General features: G+C 42.7%; 1 protein-coding gene across 9 annotated transcripts in view; it reads right to left on the bottom strand.

Moving 5' to 3' along the window:
- Nucleotides 1-21,329, bottom strand: part of BLNK (B cell linker) — a 545,638-nt gene that overhangs the window by 64,663 nt on the left and 459,646 nt on the right. For 7 of the 9 annotated variants that reach the window (XM_069239783.1, XM_069239781.1, XM_069239784.1 and 4 more), the window contains 2 exons: nucleotides 7,751-7,776; nucleotides 2,802-2,854 (listed from right to left, as the gene is read on the bottom strand). In XM_069239783.1, coding sequence (XP_069095884.1) covers nucleotides 2,802-2,854; nucleotides 7,751-7,776 — 79 coding nt within the window. The remainder of the gene's footprint in view (nucleotides 1-2,801; nucleotides 2,855-7,750; nucleotides 7,777-21,329) is intronic. The other 2 variants (XM_069239782.1, XM_069239786.1) reach the window with 1 other exon arrangement.

Raw genomic sequence — 21,329 nt, 5'->3', positions numbered from 1 at the left:
TATTTTGAATATGCTCTAGCATATTTTAAAAAAAAGTAATCTGAAATTTAAATGAAAACTAAAATTTCCATCTTATACCTTTTTACTGTGTATCAAAATTATTAAATGTCAAGAATAAAATTATTTCCATGTGATTTAAATATTTCAATAAATGTTCATTTTACATTATTACTGTCAAATGTGAAAAGTTCATAGAATATTTAAAAATAAAATATTAATGTTTTATTAGTATACAATTAATTAACTTTAAAAAAGATGTATTTATAATGTTATATCATTTAAATAATTTAATTTATTAACATTATTTAATATGGGGTTATATTTTAAGTTGCTATCTCCGATATGTTCTTTGGGAGGATTTTGCAGTATCAGTGGTTGCTTGTCTGTGTTGCTGAAATTACATTAGCCCCAAGCTGGGGCACATTTCAACTGTTTTGACTCCTTTTTTACTATAGAACAACAGTTTGCAAATAGGAATGAGTTTACTCTTTTCTGGGTGGGTGTATTTACCTCACTAACCCTCTCCCTAACACTCCTTTAACCCCTCTGTAAGCCTCCCTTAACCCATCCCAGTTAAAGTGTTCTCCATTTTTCACCCAATCTACTAGCATCACCACTACATTCATTGCTACTTGTGTTACCAATAATAATGCCAGACAGTACTCCTACATGCTGTTGTGAATTGGGCTGAAATGTCCAACTCATTATTAGTAAAAGTGCAAAGAAGTCACACTGCTTTCCTTTTGTGCTAATTGAATGTGAACATTCCTAGAATAATCCCATTTAAAGCCAAATACCAAATTAAATTTCCATTATATCCTATGGAACCTATTAATATGACGGATGGAATATTCCATCCACCACGATCGTAATCAGGCTCTAACTCTTGTGCATTTTTTATATGTTTTTTTCTATGAATTGAAAACTAGTTTATTATAAAGTGGATTCCAACAAAGGTTTGCTAGTTAAATTGAAAAATGTGTGGTGATTGGTTAGAAAAGAGATGGGTATTAAATTTAATGTTGTGGTCAAAACAGCATAACTCTGATTTTTAAAGTTAGCCTACCTACCAAACTGCATTAATAAAATAATAACATGATTTTCTTGTTTGCAGAGAGACGCAATGTTCACGGGATCAATTTAAAAAACATACAGCACACAAACAGAGAGGGACAAATGTCATCCATGCAACCGCAAACAAGGAAACTCATTTAAAGTTATGTTTTAAGTGAATTTAGGACCTTATACGAGTAGTGCACTTTTGAGTTTGATCGTTCTACAGCTGCATTCAAGAGCAGATGAGCCAAAGGGAAAAAAGAGAACGGAATACATGGAATTATATGTATTTCCATTTATATATTTATTTTTGGTCATTTGTTACTTGATAATTGTTTTGGCTAGTCTGTTAACATTCTGCTATTAAGCATTATCCTCTGAGGGTTTAACATTTCACTATTACAATGATATGTTGTATAAACAACAAATACTGTATTCTGAATACAAATGAATTAAAGGTGAACTGTCTCTTTGACATTAAACATTTAGGCCCTCATTAAAGACCACCACATCACAAGCTGTGGGGTTTGGCAGAAGTCAAACCTCCACAATGCCGCCTGGCCCACCGATGCGATCGCACCAACGCAGCCGGCTATGAGCACCTCCAATCCAGCGGCATAACACAGCCTGCCGGCCAGATTACAAGGCTGCAGACCACCAGACTTTCTGTGACGGTCACCACGCCACGAAAACCCTGGCAGAAATGCTCCCGGGGACGGTAATCCCCATTCCTGTTGCCGGCACACGCACCCCCACACTTCCACACACATGCACAAATGCACCCAAACACGTCCACACTCTTACACTCACTTGCTACATACACCCTCATTCACTTGGAGACACACACTCAAACACGCACACTGAGACACACATTCACGCTTTAACACGCACTCAGGTACACCCATGCAAACGCGTCCACAAACACCCTCATTCACACGCACACAAACATTCCCATTCAATCGCATACACGCATGTATTCACATCCCCCTTCCCTCTCCGCATACTCGCACTCATACTACACCCCCTCTGCATACTCGCACTCATACACCTCCCCCTCCTCATACTCGCACTCACACATGCAGATACACACACAGACACCCTCCTGCACCGCATACATGCACCCAAACACCCCCCAACCGTACACCTCCATTCACACACCCGCACTCACACATACACACCCCCTCATTCGCACACTTGCACACAGAAACCCCCACTCACTCACTCACTCACTCACGAACACGCACTTATACAACCCCATCCGCACACATACACGCACTCTTACACCCCCATTCGTACACAAACACACACTCATACACCCCCATTCACCCACATACACGCACACACCACACACATGCACCCAACCCTCCCCCCTTTCGTACGATCACCTTACCTCTTCTGGTGAGCTGGTTGTCCGGGAGGGGACATGTCTTGGTGGTTTTGCACTGCCAGCACCACCACGCCAGCAAAACACCACCAAGCCGTATTACGACTCGTAATACGGCGGGCAGAGTCTTGCTGCCGTGGCGGTGCTGGTGACGCAACCGCCTCTTCGGAGTCAGAATTCCACCCATAAATGGGTGGAAGTCCTCCAATGACTCCAAATATGGCGGTCAACAGACTAGCAGCACTGGCAGTCTGCTGGCTGCAGCAGTGAAGTCATAACGAGGGCCTCAGTTTATTAAATATATATAGGTATAAACATTTTGTATCTGATGACAGAATAATTAAGAGTGTACTGCCATTACCTGCTTTGTGGGTGCGATGGTTTTGGTTTTGCCTTTGAAGAAAAGAGTTCCAGCTGTTAGATGGGACAGAGCAAAGGAAAAGTGTGATTTTACACATAAATGCACACAAAGGAGTGCAGATTTACTGTATGGTTCATAGTTGAGTGGCAAAAGAAAATCCTACCATTTCTGGAGGAAGAATAACATTCAGAGTGAAATTCACCAGCAGAATTGCCTTCATCCCACTATGAGTCTGGAACAGGCAATTCCGGTGGTTGCTGCCCTTCTGGCTTTGGCATTTTCAAGCTGGATGTTATTGGAAGCACCTCAGATTTTTGGAACAAATGCAGAATCCTGTGAAGAATGTGACAGTGAGATTTCGTCCACCATGCTAACCCATGGTGGAGGAAATGTATCCAGTGAAAGTCTACTTCAGCTAGTCATTGTCTTCAGAAATTTCCTCTTTTGTACCATCCTTATCTTGGAAGAAATCCAGTCGGTTAATTCTCTGCCACATTTAGTACCTCTTCTCCAAATTGGAGCATTTTTCGTCAGGTTCATTATTAGGATTCGACGTGTGGTACATAACCCCTTCGAGGAAGCAGTGCACCCTCCCAACCCTCCTTGTTCTTAACTCCTTCATGTACACACACAGTCAGGAGGAAAATGGATCCAGGGCCGTCTTGACTTTCATAAATGACTTTGATATGTGAAATAGAGGAAACATTGTCTTGTGATGCAAATGCTTACTCTATTGCAGTTGTTTTCGAAACAGAAAAGGGACAGTAACATGGGCCTACAATTTATTAATAGCAACAATGCTCCCTTTGTCAGATGACAGGCACCGCATACAGGATGAAGCTTGTTTTGGATGAAAATCAAGGTTAATGTCTGGATTTGCACTATTCTTTCTCTCTTGCCAGTTTTCCGCGACTCATGACTGGGGCATTTCTTCACATATTGTCGCTCAGTTACGAAACACTTGGCCTAGGGATAAGGCCTAGTTACTTTGCTAGATTCCTCCTGAGCCAGAGCTCATGTTAATACTCCTTTTGTTCAAAGAGTGATACTGAATGTAGTGTTCAAATTCATCATGTCTAACTGAATAAATTGAAAATGAATTATTCGCTTCATTTAACTGCCTCTTTTATAATGCTTTAGTTCAAGACTGTCCATGAATCGAAATACAATGCCAGCCTGCAAAGCAGTGCTCTCCGGGTTTGCCCATCTAAGCAAGTCAGCCTTCCACTTAGCGATCAGCGAAGCATTGGGTGATTTCCATGCTATGGGTAATTTCAGTTTAGCTAGGATCAGTATGAGGTCGGCAAATTCACATTCGACCTTCGACACATTCAACCTTATTTTTTTCGGTACACTTGAGGAGACTCAACAAACACTCCCCCTGGAGGCCATCACATGTATGTAGATTCTTTTAGGTGCTTTAAAGAGAACCAATGATGGCACAGGACAAGTGGTAAATTCCACAGATTTGGAGACAGAGAAGACTTTGGGTTTCGGTTCACATGCAAACAATTCACGTAGATTAACACAAGATCAGGGATTCACAGAATCTAGTTAAAGTATTCCTCAAAATGAATAGATATAACAGATTCTTGGCTACCCAATTTCTACTAGAAATACTTTTTGTGTAACGCATATCTATTAATTTCAATGAACTCTGATTTCGAAAAAAAGAACTATTCCCATGGACTGTTCCTCATGGCAGACAATGAACTGGCGTATGCATGGCAGACCTGTGAAAACGAATGCTTTTGATTTCTTTCTCCATAGATAAAGAAATTTCTTCCCTAGGGAATGATTTCTTCTATACTTCCTTGAACTACTCGGGGCATCCTTTCTTTTCCCACACATGAAAAACACTTAGCCCTACTCTTTCCAAGAGTAACTATGCAAGAGACTTTCTAAGTGAACTGTAAAGTGTCTGTATATTTCCCAAATATGCCCCTATCCAGCACCTTCAACATTAAAACTTTAATTTGAGAATTAAAGCCATATACTTTCTATTAAAGGTATCACATTACTTGGAAAATATATCACTTATGCCTGAATCCAATGTTAACTGTGTCTGAGCAGTTTACCCGAAGCCACCCTTCAAGCCTTGACTACTCAGTGTTGTCACCCTCAGATAGTCAAAGTTAACTACGAAGTTCATTGCTACTTAGTGGGTTTGCAGTAAATGTGATTCCTGGGGATTGAGTGACAACAGGCAACACTTTTTACAAGGTTTGCACACTTGTCTCAGAGTTCCCTAAACCCCACAAAAAACTGACCTAACAGGCAGTAATACTTTAATTTAACAAAGGGAACCACCAGAACAGAGAGCGTATTATGCTCATAGGAGGTATAGTGATAGTTCTTAAGCACCAACAAATGAAGCTAAGGCTGCTTCGTAGTAGCATGCCCTCTTCTCACTATGTAGCTGTAGCACCTCTGCGCTAAAGGAGAGTACCCAGCTCTGCTACCCTGGTCCTCCAGAAGATGTATTATGAATTTACTTTCCCACTCTTAGCATTTGGGAATCCAGAGTGTGTCATGGGAGCACATCCTGTTCTCTCTCCCTGCCTGAGTACTGCAGTCGTGAAGATGGCATGTTCTCGCAGTGAACACATCTCTCAGTTTGGCATCTGGGATTGACGCAATCCTGCATTTCACAAGCACAATTTAGCACTTGGTGAATGTCTGCCCATCAGGCTCTTCTTCACTGAACAAGTCGTCAGCACTTATGCTTTGCAGAAGTAAGACTCCATCCTTACTCCAAACTGCTCAACCTCTGCACTGCAGAAGCATGTCTTACTCCAGTGTTATCACTCCTGACTTTAGCGCTCTGACTTACACAACAGGGCATACCCTGATCTATGTACTGCAGTAGCATGTCACATCTTCACTTCTGGAATGGTCTGCGTTGGGCGTAAGAGCAGTACATGCTCAACTGTGGCACCTCCTGGGCTGAAGGGCCATGCCCTGTTCCCACTCCCAGCATTTGTGTTGGGGTGGTGATGGGACATGCTGCACAGTGCAGTGCCACTGCAGCTTTGTGTGAGTGTGGTGCAGGCATCTGCAGTGTATTCATGCTGGCCACCTTCATGTCAGGAGCATGTCTTAGTATTACTCAATCATGCAGTAGTGACTGTGTGAAGCACATCTGCACTGCAGGAGCCCAGCCTACTCTCACTGCTAACAGCAGCACACAAACTGCATGCGAATTCCCCATCCTTAAACACGCACTCGTCATCATGTCCTTTCCCACAACAGCAAGCTCCGTGCAGACAGGCTGCACTTCGGGGAAACATCCTGAACAACTAGGTCTAAACCACTACTTGCCTGAACCACTACTGCTAAACAACTAAAAAGTCTCTACAACTAAGTACTGAACAACTACTGTCTAAACAACAATTGTGCCTGAATGACAATTGCCTGAACAATTTTAAGGTAAGGTTTTCTTTTTGTTTTTTATGGTTTATTAGTTGTTTAGATTATATATATATATATATATATATATATATATATATATATATATATATATATATATATATTAGTTGTTCAGGCAATTGTTATTCAGGCACAATTGTTGTTTAGACAGTAGTTGTTCAGTACTTAGTTGTAGAGACTTTTTAGTTGTTTAACAGTAGTGGTTTAGGCTATAGTTGTTTAGGACCTAGTTGTTCTGTCACATAATCGCCCTTCGGCGTGGTGAAAAGGAGGAAGGAAAGCAAACTGCCTGTTCTTCCACTTTAAAGTCTTTTTTTTTGTCCAAATCATCGCTACTCTTTTTCCTGTGCTTCATTTTGTCTTTACTGTCTGCCCTTTATAACTCCTTCATTGTCACTTACATTCACTAAATTTATCTCTAACTTTCATGCAATCTATGTAGTGATCTACCTTTGTAGCAGGTGTTGGTGGGTCTGTGAGTGGTAAGACAACCCAGATTCTGAGTAGTCATGTGGACCTGCAGACCTTTACTTCGTTCCCATTGGCTCCCATTTGGCTCTTTAGAGGGGATAGGCATCATGACTCACTTAAAGCTTCACCTTGTGCTGTCTGGTCAGCACAACCTACTGAGGGTGTAACAAGGCAGGAGGCTATTTTAAGGAAAGCATTTGCAAATTAATCTTATGATGGATTTGCAAATCCTGGCCCTCCCTGGGGCCTGTGATGCCTATTGAGGCTTCAGGACTCGCAAATCCGATACAGGATAGAGGATACATGAATCCTAAAACTTGGGGGAGAAAGGTATGCACTACTCTCTACAGCTGACCTTGACCACTCCATCGGCGCAAAACCGCTGCGGACAACCCCATTGAGCACAGCTGAAGTCTGTGTGCCGCGCGAGTTGGCCTTCCATAGAGAGTTGTGCGCTGGGTCTGGCCAAGGCCAAAGTTGGTGCCCAGGCCTGCTATACACACAAAAAGACCAAGCACAGCAGGGTTTGACCACATGCGGAGGGTTGGGCACAAAAAGATAGCTCAGACTTGTTTATTTGTTTTGCATACTTATTATAAAGGAGAAGTTCCTTGCTTGTCTTGTAGGGGCATTTTTTAGAACAATTTGTGAATTATTTATTGATTTTGATTGTAATGGTTCTAAGGGCCTGAAGATGCGAACAGAAAATCATTAAACACCTATTAGCTAGTTAAGTGACACAGAATTTGAATTGCATTTTCGAAAAACTGAGAGATAAATGATTTGTGAAGATAAAAACATCACATCCAAAAGATACTTAGCAAATGAACATTGCCTTGATGTACTGTAAGAAAAGGATTGCAATTAAATGTAGACGTGCCCCTCAAGCGAAGCTAAATGCATTTAAGACGATCCCCAGAGTATAAACATAGGTGCGCTGTCACTGGTGAAATACGCCAGCGCATGTTTTTTTCTACTTCTGTGAGCATGTCAATAAGAACAAAAGCATTTGTTGTTTCTAGAAACAGATCTTGAAATGCACATCTTACCTCTTGTTCACAAACCTCATACAACACTGTAAGAGAAAATACAAAGTACATTTGTCAATTGATTAATTTGTCTACTTATGGGGTTCATGCATGCACATCATGTAATGATCAATTTTGATTTTTTTTTATATAATATCCTTCAAGCTGTAGTGACTATCTAGTGAATGGCCTTTTGGTATTTGCTACATGAATTGCTTCATTTTTGTTTAGCCCTTTGCTAAATATTTTACAAGCTTAGCGCCCTGCATCTGATGCCCCTCTTACAATTTGAACAGAGTGGAATCTGTGTGTGGAATTCTGCTCAGTTCAACGATGAGTGGACTGTTGTTCCAGCGCCGAGATTTACTGGATGCAAGACAAACAGACCCGATCTTACTGGCAGGAACATCCAGCAGGTAAAATCACCTTGGGAATGGGCTGTGATGCAGCCCGACTACATACCCAGCTCCCGCGTCGCCCCCTTTCAAGCACAAGAACAGCATGTGAGCTCCCCCTCCCAAACCAAACTCCTCTTCCATCTCCCACCGTTCACAGTCCTGCCACAGACAAGCCTCATGATCACATTTATAACCTGCTTAGAGCAAGTGATAAATGTGAATGGTAATTCCCCAATCAAAAGGGAGCAGCGAGCGAAGAATCTGCTCTGTAAAACTGAGCAAACACTGTTATTCCTCATTCTCTGTGTTGGACTCATAATTGCACAGTACTTGTGGGGTTGGCCAATGCGTGCAACTTGGAAACTGGATCTAGCAGATCTGTGAATTTTAATGGTTTGATATTTAGTTTTATTTACTTTATTTCATTTTAACCATCTTATCTTACCACTACTGCTTCTTTGATTTATACTTTAAACACAAAACATACAAACCTTTCATGGATACAGAACGAGAAACAAAAGGATCAAATCAGCTCAGCTTTCTCCATTTTTCACAGAGGAACATAAAGAGACACAGACTCCAATGTTTCACTTACTTCCACAGAGCTAGCATAGCACTTATCATCGGAGAATCCCAGTCTGTGCAAACTCCGTATCTAACAGAGGCACACTTCCTAATACAGAAATATCTAGATTACTTCTTCAGGGTCAGGTGGAATATCTATCAAGGAGTGAGTAAAGCTAAACTTAAATAGTCAATTATGTAGGTAGCGGCGTAACAAAGGACTCCACAGCCCCCGTGGTGCGTGGGGGGCTTGAGTTCACGGGCTCCCTCCAGCAGGGGAAGGTGGGGGCTCAAATTTTGTTATGCAGGCGAGAGACATTGACAGACAGCTGATGAGCTGTTTAGCAGAACGTTTGAACCATAACAGAGCATTTGCCTGTCAGCCTCCTGGTCATCCATAATTGAGATGACTGTCTTAATTGTGGAGCCAAAACAGTTCGCAAAATAAGTATCAAATTGTAATATAACTGTTGGCACATGAATGTACCCTGTAAGACAGCATAGACATGCATCCCTTCCCTAAGAGACCCCTGCTGTAAGTTATCTGGTATCCTGACATTTTGGCAAGCACACATGATAACCTGTGTGTGCGCTTAAGTACAGACCTTGTAACTGATCATGAGACACATGGCCTACACCAGAAAAGGAGACCAGGAGCTGTGCCGCTGCAGTGAACCTCGAGCATGACTGCTCGCACTACTGTTTCAGCAGGCCTTGTTTCCCGAGCACCTGAGACTTCGGGTAAACCAACGAAGTGAACTTAACCATTGACTGTGCCTCTTTTATTATAATGAATAAGTATTTTTCTTCCTTACGCTTTGAAGCCCTTAGAGGACCTTTTAGTAGTTGGACAAACTGAACTGACCCCCTATTACAAAACCAGGACTTTTGCTCGCACCTAGAGAGGTTGCAGTTGTGCCACAATCTCTACTAATCATTCTGTATCATTTTAATCGTGGAACATCCATATTAGATCCCAGTGCCTGAATGACCTTAGTTTGTGAGTCATTGTGTTTTGGTATCCTATTAAAGTACTTAACTTTTTTCTATAAATGAAAGCACTGATAAGTATTTATTGTTTCCATTGTGTAACCGCTTGAGCTATGAGTTTCAACCCCTCACACTACCTCCCTGAGAAGCTTGGCTGCCTACCAACTGGCCTCGCTACCCTGAGAGCAACTGTGGAAAGGACGTACTTGACTCTCATGTCACCGAAGAATAATAAGTCAATCCCTTGGACATTAGTTTCAAACGCCCATCCTCTATGGCTGAGAATCAGTATCCCTTGCTTGCTCCATGGCCTTCAAACAGGTTCTGACAATAACACAAATATACAGTGCCTAATTAATATCTTCCATCTTGCGTCACAGTGTAAATATACTATTGTTTATCTGCATTTGTGCTGTCATAATTGCAGTTCCAACAGCTGCATTAATGCTTAACAATTTCCTGCTTCAGGATGTCCATGGGTAGGACAGCAACCAGACTGCACACTCCCAAAGAACAGACAGGAAAGTGTGGAATTGTGCCATAAGGGGTGACAGTGGCTGGGGTCCACAGGAGTGTACAGCTAGGCTTGGAAATATTTATCCTAGACATGAATCATGTCTTGCTCAGGATGACTGTGAATCTCTGTGTGTACTAGGGCCTGTGGCTCAGAGCAGAGTATGTGGCAGACAGATGTCATGTGGTTCCGGTCATCAAGTAATTAATTGTTTTCCACATATATATTTGAATTTCCTAGTTTATCAAAATTACATTACAGAAACAAGAGAAAAAAGATTGTTCCATACATTGCATATACATTTCACATAAAAACACTTTTCCGTGTACGTATCAATTGTATCTACAGTGATGCCTTTTTTGCCAGCCCATATACCACACTCCATTCTCTCATTCAAGCACATACATCCTCTCAAAGGTCCACTCATTCCTACCCCAGCCACATATGACATACACTCCAAGATTACAATGGGAAAAGATGTTTGCAGTTGTGATGTTCTTGACTGGGATCTCTTGAAAAAACTGTCAACATACGTTTCGGTGGGTAAGACGAAATGGCAATCCACCTTCTTCTGGACCATACAATAAAAATCACATAACAAGGTGGGCCAATATGGGTTGATCTGTCTCACATGTTGTCATCACATCCCACTCTTTGCATGTAATTATATTGATACTACACTTATATAAGCACTAAGGGACATATTTATACTTTTTGACGCAAAACTGCGCTAACGCAGTTTTGCGTCAAAAAATTTTGCGCCGGCTAACGCCATGCGGGCGCCATATTTATTCAATGACGTTAGCCGGCGTGCCTGGTGTGCGTGAAAAAAAACGACGTACACCAGGCAGCGCCGGCGTAGGGGGATATGGAGTTTGGGCCCCAAAAAATGGGGCAAGTCAGGCTGAGGCAAATTTTTCGCCTCAACCCGATTTGCGCCATTTTTTTCGACTCCCAACCCCCATTGAAATGACTCCATGCCCCCTTGCCCAATGGCCATGCCCAGGGGACTTCTGTCCCCTGGGCATGGTCATTGGGCATAGTGGCATGTAGGGGGGCACAAATCAGGCCCCCCATGCCACAAAAAAATAAATTAAAAAAACGTACCTGAACTTACCTTAATGTCCCTGGGATGGGTCCCTCCAGCCTTGGGTGTCCTCCTGGGGAGGGCAAGGGTGGCAGGGGGTGTCCCTGGGGGCTTGGGAGGGCACCTCTGGGCTCCTTCCGAGCCCACAGGTCCCTTAACGCCTGCCCTGACCAGGCGCTAAAAAACGGCGCAAAAGCGGCCGGACGTCATTTTTTTGGATCCGCCCACTCCCGGGCGTGAATTTTGCCCGGGAGTGTAAATACGGCGCACATGCCTCGGAGTCAGTTTTTTAGACAGGAACGCCTACCTTGCATATCATTAACGCAAAGTAGGTGTCCACGCTAAAAAATGACGCAAACTCCATGGACTTTGGCGCTAGACGCGTCTAACGCCAAAGTATAAATATGGAGTTAGTTTTGCGTTGGAATTCCGGCGCAAACAGAGTATAAATATTCCCCTAAGTATGGGTGTCCTCTGGTATAGCTTGATGTTTAGCAAGACTATGTGTAATCATCTTCTAGTACCAACTATGGATGTGGTGCTGCTTCTTCCAGAACATCAAAATACCCCCTGATTTAAGAAATGTGCTAAGTTGCAACCAACAAAGCATCACAATCATGCTGGGAAGCTGTGAAGCCTTTTCAGAAACCTGCAGCAGTTAGCAGCCACTGATTAGTATACATTATGGGTACATACCTTATCAAAGTGTCTCATGGCTTCAATTCTAATGCTCTTCAAAATGATAACCAAGTCACTAAAGGTGAGGATACTGGAGGGAGCAGTAAGCCTTAGTGTAGATGTTGGTAGATGTTAGAAACTCAGATTCAGTATGACACAGTAAGTAATAGTCAATAATAGTTCTGTCCAGTCAGAGATTTACACTTGGAAATTTAGCACTCTTAGTAACAGGTAGATAAAAAGAATGAGAGCACCACCTGGGGACAGGATAAGATCCCAAACATTATTATAGTGTCTTAGGGTTAGATGCTAGATTTCTGAAAATATAGGCCTCGTCACTGATGTTAACCTATGGCGTTTGTGCTTGATGACTTGTGAATCTGATGAAGCATTAAAGTCTCTATTATCAAGCAAGAGGTTTCCTCAAATGAAGGGCTTAAAGAGTGGCCAATGAATACAAATGTGAAGACTCTGGGCCAGATCTGGTTTTAGAACAACCTTAGGTCAAACACAAGTCGCAAGTCAGCCAAAATAAAAGGTAACACCTGCAAAGAAACAAGTAACACAAAACTCACCACCCAGAAGAGACCCACCCAATAAAGTCAATGGAGTTCTCCTATAGCAGATCTGTTAAACTCAGTGATGTCCCTGGGTTTGGTAATGGGTGTCTGGATGGAACATAGTCCAGTCATATTTTGGAGTCCCAGGCATGGCTTAATTGAAATATTCCTGTGTTTAAATGGTAACCTAGCTCTCATTGTCAATTACCGACTGGCCTAGGCGTACACGGAATTGATGGTACCTACTGTTGGTGGTCTGTGGTTAGGCTTGAATGTGGCTTCAATCAGCAATATCAGGAAAGTTAAGGGGTGAAAGGGTGGTTCAGACATGCCTGTTTCAGAGTAATGCCTTCAGCTAGCACAGCCAAGGGTGGAAAGCATGTCTTTCTTCTTTCAAACCTTTCTGAGACTGGGAAGGAGGGATGTAAGCAGCCTATGGGCATGTAGCAGAAAAGGGATGGTGACTGCTTATAGTTGCATCAAAAGCAGATGATGTTGCAGCTCCTTGACCCAATTGCTTTTCCTTGTTCCTTGGTTCCTTCTGGACAGCTGGCTTAATGCAATGTCAAGGTTCTAGGTTGTCTCAGTTTGTAGATACATTTTCAAGATGGCATTCCAGTCAGATGGGCCTTGTGAAGCCTTTACATTAATGGAGGTGGACTACTCATGGTAGGCACTTCAGATTGCAGTTCATGCAGTAGTTTTCCTAAGCAACAATGGTCTCAGCAACAAAGTGACTCTGTGGGCTTCCCATACTTCGGCCTATTCTGGAGGAAGAATGACAACTAGAGAGAGAGATTCTGGCCCTGGCATGGGGCTGCTTTATGTAAAGGATGCACATTCCTTGAGTGTGCCCAATTACAGATAATGTGCTGCACCCTCCAAAGCAGCTGCAAAGTTGCATCTGTCATAATGGCAGTGCATTAGTGAAAGATAGAGTGGCCATCAAAAGTGGCCACTCTGCCTTTTACAATACAGGCAGCACATACCCTAAACTTCAAAGGGAAACAGAGATCCCCTTGCAGGCAGGTGCAGTGAGTGACTGCTCTTATCTGCATGGGCATATCTGTCAGTTCCAAGGCACCTCCTTGCTACCTTCCATGGGTCACCCTTTGTGAGTGCACCACAATGTGCTACCTCTGTGTGGCCCACAGTCAATGCACATTTCCCTTTAGGCCCATGTCCAGAATATGGCCTGTGCACAAAGGCAGTGTTTCCATCATTTGCATGGGGTCACGTCCCCATGCAGATTAGGTCATTCACCTTTAGGATTGCTCCAGTGCTAGGTGTGTGTGCCACCACTATCTGTATTACAGATGCACAAGTGTCAGCAGCCCATTCTTTAATACTGATGTGCCCCTGAAGCACAGAAAGCACATGCCATACAGCCCCTGCTGTCGTCTGTTCCTGCACTAGTGTAGAGCTCTCTGGAATGTCCAGTGGCCAACAAAGAACCAACTCATTACTAGTGAAGAAGAGAAGTACCCATCTTGTGGCCACAGAGGGATGTTGGTGCCAACTAGATGGCCTTCCACATTTAAAAGTTCTAGTATTCCTCCAATCCAGGAGAAGCATCTGACTGTAGCTGGTGAAATTTCACAGGTTTTGAGCCCAGAGTCCCTGTAAGACCAGATCTGACTAGTCCTAGGTGTGATGTGTGGTGGGCTCAGGCCCCGTCCTGTATTTGCCCATGTTACCAATGGCAATGGAAGCGACACAGGAAATGAGGTTGGCTGAGTTTCAGTCAGGGCAGGAGAAACCTAATCTGAGCAAAGGGATGGTTTTGGTTGGCTTTTCCCACTCTATATAAGATTTTGTGGAAGGGCGAGGGAAGATGTACATGCAGGCTTCTATTTCTGAGGTGGGTATAATCAGCTTACTCAAAGGAAACCACCATCTTGCACAGTGCCTCCCAGGATCCAAATAGACTCTACCAATCACCTGTCCACATCAGAAACACATAATATAAACCCATACAAACACATATACATATGTCCATCACATATTTCTTATACCTAGCGAAAGCAAGGGACCCCACTCTACCATATTGGACAGACGGTAGAGAGGGAGTAATCAGTATCCCCACAGCAGTGCATGTAAAAGGCTTTTGCCCTGGAAAGGAATACCATGGCCACCACCACTAAACTCTTCATATACATGTGTGGCAACCCTAAGTCAGGAAATGGGTGCACCATCAGACCATGGCTCTTTATTGAATTAAAACTAAAGCAATATACAGAACGTTAAGTGGGCTAGCATGTTTTTCAGATCCAGTGGAGTATAGCGTAGAAATGATCCCAAGCCAATAAAGCACAGTTTCACCACGACAAACAAGTGGCTTTTGCATAAACAGGAGCATATACGATTTAAAAAACAAATATGACTCTGCATTGTACAGTTGCACTTACTTGAGCCAGACAACACAAGTATTTTAATTACTCCCCCCAACAAGAATTAATGATTATTTTAATTTGAAGTACTGTGATGCCTGTATATTAGCTATGTAATACATGATATTTTGCATAGTTATTTAATTATGATTTTGAGAATTCTCTGCCTTCTTACCCATGGGAGAAGCATGAATAACCCGTAATCAATGGGGAAAGCACCCTATTAGAAATTGAGTGTCTAATTGGCTGAGGTATGCAACCTGTCCAAGTAGGGACCACAATCCTAGTCAGGGTAAGTGGCAACACAACCTAAATTATCCTGTGCTCACCCTCAGGTAGCTTGGCACATAGCAGGCAGGCTTTACTTAGAAGGCAATGTGTAAAGTATTTGTCCAAAAATGCAACCAGTAACAAAGTGAAAACACCACAAACAAACTCAACACCAGGTTAACAAACAGATTAGGATTTATCAATAAATTAAGACCGGAATGACAAAAATCCAATGTGTAGAAGTTGAGATATGAGTTTTCAAAGAATAAATGCAAAATAGCACTAGGAAGCAAATAGCACTCTTAGAGATTACTTTAGGTCACGCTGAACCGGGCAAAGTCAAAGTTCAGGCCATCTGCAACGGAGTGCAGGCCGCCTATAGGACCCACGCAGGCACGTGGGAACAAAGTACCTTTCCTGGTTGCAGCATTGAGATGTGTGGTGAGATGTATCGATCGGGCCCTGGCAGGGATGGTGATTCGTCAGTTCCAAAAACAAGCACTGGAGCTAAGATCCATTGGTTCCGAAGAGCGATGAGCAGGGTTTTCCCACGCAGTTGAGAGATAAGTCAATCTCTGTAGATTGCTGCGCCGTCAAGGCGTGGTTCTGTTGAGTCCGGCTCTCAAAGCAAGGCGGCGTTTCTGAGACCAATGCACCGACTTTACTCCTGCAACCTCGTCAATGCACTAGTTCTTCAACACATAGCAAGTCTCTGGCTCCACTTCCAGGGAACTAGGCACAGGAGCAGGGATAGCGACTATGAAGTCCCTGAGTCTCAAGCAACAGGAGGCAAGCCAACAAGCCCTTGGAGACCACTTTTGGTGCAAGGCAGAGTCCATCTCTCCCTCAGCAGGGTCAGAGCGAAGCAGCAGCGCAGTACAGCAGAAAAGCAGTCCTTCCAGGTGTGCAGTCCAGCAGAGTAAGAGTCCTTGTTTCAGCACAGCAGTTCCTCTGACAGAGTCCAGTTGTAGGTCCAGAAGTGTCCGATTTGGTGGGGTCAGAGATCCAGTACCAGTACTTATACCCAAATGTGCCTTTGAAGTGGGAGAGACTTCAAAGAGTAGCTTTGAAGTGCACCAGTATCCCTTTCAACCCAGTCCTGTCTGCCAGGCTATCTGTAGGGGGTAATCAGTCGTTTGTGTGGGGTCAGGTCACTACCCGTTGAAGTGTAAGTATGATCCCCTTCCTCCTTTCATGCCCATAAAGGGCCATCAGAATGCAGATGCATGTAGATGGGTACTCAGCCACTCCTAGCCTTCCTGTATTTGTGGCTGTGTGGAGGGAATGAACAAAGCGTCAGGAGGGCATGCACAAAGTGGAACTGTCACCCAGTCCATACATGTATTGGAGACAGGCTATAAGGCACATATATGAGAGAAATGCCCATTTTCTAAAAGTGGCATTTCTAAAATAGTAATGATAAATCCGACTTTACCAGAAAAATGATTTATCATTACCATTCCAAAGATATGAAACGTGATGCCGATACGTCTTTTTGATCAAGAATTACAGCTTAAATGTATTTTAAGGAATCCCCAATGTTAGCCTGTGAGAGAAGTAGGCCTTACAGTAGTCAAAAATGAAATTCACTACCAGAACATGTAAAACCTACAAGTACATGGCCTGCCTTTTACTTACACAGCACCCTGCCCTATGGGCTACTTGGGGCCTACCTTCAGGGTGACTTATGTGTAATAAACGGGGAGTTTAAGGCTTGCAAAGGGTTTTAAATGTCAAGTCGAAGTGGCAGTGCACCACACACACAAGCTCTGCAATGGCAGGCCTGAGACATGGCTAAGAGGCCACTTATGTGGGTAGCACAATCAGTGCTGCAGACCCACCAGTAGCATTTAATTTACAGCCCCTGGGTACAGGTAGTGCATTTTACCAGGGACTTTTAAGTAATCTAAATAGGCCAATTGGGTATGAGCCAACATTACCATGTTCAGGGGAGACAGCACAAGCACTTTATGACTCGTCAGCAGTGGTAAAGTGTGCTAAGTCCTAAAACTAGCAAATACGAGGTCAGAAAATTGGAGGGAGGCATGCAAAAATCTGGGGGTAGACCACCCTAAAGTTGTCAGGTCTAACACACCCTGAAGAAGCGGATTACTGTATGTTTTCTAATAATACAGTGATTAAATTAAATGAGTTATTTCTGCAGTTAATGCATTATATTTCTAGTGGTAACGCTAAATAACTTCCTATGCAATTCACTTGTAAAATATATGACACTGACTACCAGAACACTGTAGTGAAAATACCATATCTGAGAAGCGTTTAATTTCATGAGGCACTTTGATCAAGCCTCTGTTCAGACCTCAAATACAAAGGGTCCATAATAATCATATGCAAAATGAAATCACAATACGATTAAGAAAATGAGAAACTCAGAGTCAGCAACAATCACGTGCTCTTACTTCCAGAATGAACCGGGAAAGAGGGAGAGCTTGAAAGATTGGGTGTAAGCAGTGCAAAATGAAAGAAATGAAAGTGACCACAGGGAAGAAGAGGAGCCGTGAGTAGGATCTGGGGGGCAGAAGGTAGGTTACGAGTTAGAACATTGATACTGATAGGGGATGATTTGCTAATAAGTGCCTAACCAGGATAACCTTGAAAGAAGGTGCAGAAAAATAAGAATTTGAGAAGAGTAGGAAGCCACTGAAGAGAAGTAAGTGATAGAAAGGTGTCAGTGGTGTGAAAAGTTTAGTAAAAAGATAGAGGGAAGAGGGAAATATAATTCATTGTATGGCATGTTTGCGTACCAAGAAGGTTTAATTGCACTATCTAATAAGTAGCAACTAAAGCATTAAACCTCATGAAGGTTTTGAAAACAGCCACATTTCCAGTTGTTTCCTGGCTGAAGGGTGATTATTTAGAAGATCGAGATGATGGGGATGGGCGTTCCAAAACTAGACAGCTGAATGTCATCCCACACCCATTCAAAACCTTGCAGAATTAGTAAACACACACCTCATAGATGTTGTCAGATTGATTTTGTACGAGGGATGTATCACTGGAGTTTGTTTAATAGGAATGGAGGGCGATGGCTTTGCGCACTGTGTGGCCAATTAACATAGGCTTTAGTGAGCAAGTGGAGTAGTGTGCCTGTAGAACCTCTTCACACACACTGTAAAATTGCACCCTAAACATCAAAAATGGGATTGTTGTAGGACTATGCATACACAGCGAGAACAACCAGAAAGTGCTGTGCCCTTTTTGCACTTTTAGTAATAGGGAGTTGTACATTTCGGAACCAATTTACAAAGACATTTATGAGAAGGCATAGTAGTGCTACTTCACATATTCAAACATTCCTTTGTGAAATGCCTCTGTATATTTTTACAGAAAGCCTCAAATGTGATGCTGTGATGCTCATGACAACGACCGAAGCAGGCCAGAACTGGAGAAATATACTACTGTAGATCAGACTTTGTAGAAACACGAGCTGCCCCATTATACAGACGCTGCTTTTATAATAATCCCATCTAGAATTACGGAATAGTATAACATGCCTGGACAGGAAGGCTCACTGGAAGGGAAAGATCTGGTCTAGATGGGAGAATTAAAAATGAATATAAGAATGTTAACTGTTTATTAGTTAAAGAGAAGGTTCATTTGTGAATATTAAATAGCTGGGATCTGCGGATGGACTGCTCGGAGGCACGAAGAGAGAATGTTATGAAGTTTAGTGCCCAGGGAAAAAACAAAAAAGAAGCTCTCGGAGCCATCAATGTACGAGGAAAATGAAGGATATAACGGAAAAAAGCGAGAGGAGTTGTATAAAAGGTTAAAAACCAAAGCTCCGATGATAGAACCTAGTTAAGCAATATGATGGGGTGAAGGAGAGAGAGCGACTGACCAGAAGATGTAGCTGTGTGGGTGGGTACAATGAGAAATACATAAGGCCAGTTAGGCAAGTGTTGTACTGCACAAACTATTAGAGGTCAAGACGACTGCAAAGAGTAGCAGCATTATAGTAATCATGGGCCATATTTATACTTTTTGACGCAAAACTGCGCTAACGCAGTTTTGCGCCCAAAAAATTAGCGCCGGCTAACGTCATTCTGAAGCGCCATGCGGGCGCCGTATTTATTCAATGACGTTAGCCGGCGTTAGCCGCCGGCGCTGTCTGGTGTGCGTTAAAAAAAACGACGTACACCAGGCAGCGCCGGCGTAGGGGGAAAATGGAGTATGGGCGTCCACAAATGGTGCAAGTCAGGCTGAGGCAAAAAAATTGCCTCAACCCGATTTGCGCCATTTTTTTACGACTCCCAACCCCCATTGAAATGACTCCTGTCTTAGCAAAGACAGGAGTCATGCCCCCTTGCCCAATGGCCATGCACAGGGGACTTCTGTCCCCTGGGCATGGTCATTGGGCATAGTGGCATGTAGGGGGGCACAAATCAGGCCCCCCTATGCCACCAATTTTTTTTAAAAAAAATACTTACCTGAACTTACCTTAATGTCCCTGGGGTGGGTCCCTCCATCCTTGGGTGTCCTCCTGGGGTGGGCAAGGGTGGCAGGGGGTGTCCCTGGGGGCAGGGGAGGGCACCTCTGGGCTCATTCTGAGCCCACAGGTCCCTTAACGCCTGCCCTGACCCAGGCGTTAAAATCCGGCGCTAATGCGGTTTTTTAGACCCGCCCACTCCCGGGCGTCATTTTTGCCTGGGAGTATAAATACGACGCATATGCATCGGAGTCATTTTTTAAGACGGGAACGCCTACCTTGCATATCATTAACGCAAGGAAGGTGTTCACGCAAAAAAATGACGCTAACTCCATGAACTTTGGCGCTAGACGCGTCTAACGCCAAAGTATAAATATGGAGTTAGTTTTGCGTCGAAAAAAACGACGCAAATTCGGCGCAAACGGAGTATAAATATGCCCCTTCATGTCTGATGAACGGAAGGCATTTAAAAAAGAAAAATATTTTGACTTGGCTGTGTCAATATTGATTAATAGCTTGAAATCACCATAATAGCAATACAAGCTTTGATGAAGTCAACATTGTTGATTTTTCTGCTGTGCAATCGAAAAAGGCACACAACAAATGTGTACTCATACACGTATCCATACAGATCAACAAATCTTCAGACACCCATTTTCACAAAGTCAAACAAACATACAGACACCAATGTACACAAGCCACCAACAAACCTGAAGACATCTATGCAAACAGACCAAGTGTCGTTCTTAACCACGTGTAGGTGAGGGCACAAGGTGCTGTGTATGAATGGAGCAGAGGATGATGTTTAGCGAGGAACACTGGCTAGGGCACAGGCTAAGCCTAGCGCCTCCCCAAGAAGATTTACGGACCTATTAAGACCTCTGAAGAACAAAGACCCTGTGGGAAGAAAAGGACTCAAGGGGGCCTAGTCACAAACAACATTTTGTAGTATATAAGGTAGTCCTACAGTAATACCACTCACTCACTACAAAATGGGGAAGACATCAGCCTCTGTTTCTCCTCAATTTCTGTCTTCAAGTCTAATGTTAGAATAATTACATTATTTTGATGTTTAAATTATATACATGGATTATTTTTAAAGTTAATACGCATTTAAAAAATAATTAAAACTTTAAAACTTTTAAAATAACGTAGATTGTATAAACACATACATATTAACACAATTTACCACATATTAAATAACAAATGTTAGAAAGGGTGGAAATTGTTTAAATTAGTGTTTTAAAATTAATTTCTATAAATTAAATTAATATATTATAATTAAATAAGTTTCTTTGAATTGTATGAACTAATATGAACTAATATACTGTCACACTTTATTTTATTAGTTCTGGGTTATATTTTATAATAAAATATTTTAAAGATGATTAAACTTTTAGAATGTCCCCAGACTTTCTTAAAGGGAGGATGCTGCCACTGTGGCAGAAGAAAAAGAGGTTTGTTCCACTCTGACCTTTTTGCAGTGTGGAAATCTAGTCAAGTTGTACCTCATGGTAAAGATATCTGGTCACTGTTGAATTTTGAGAACCAAAAAAATTGACTAAGTCTGTAGGTAAAACCTTGGATTAGGGCTAGGCCACACATCTGTCATAGTGGTGAAACTGCAGCGTAGTCTCACTCAGAACATTTGGCACCAACACCAATAGCTTTAGCTGCATCTCACTGAGGGTGTATCCAT

The sequence above is a fragment of the Pleurodeles waltl genome, chromosome 6 (assembly GCF_031143425.1).
Source record: "Pleurodeles waltl isolate 20211129_DDA chromosome 6, aPleWal1.hap1.20221129, whole genome shotgun sequence".
NCBI lineage: Eukaryota > Metazoa > Chordata > Amphibia > Caudata > Salamandridae > Pleurodeles > Pleurodeles waltl.
Note: the sequence above shows the minus strand (reverse complement) of the source record. Positions and strands in the feature narration are given on the sequence as shown.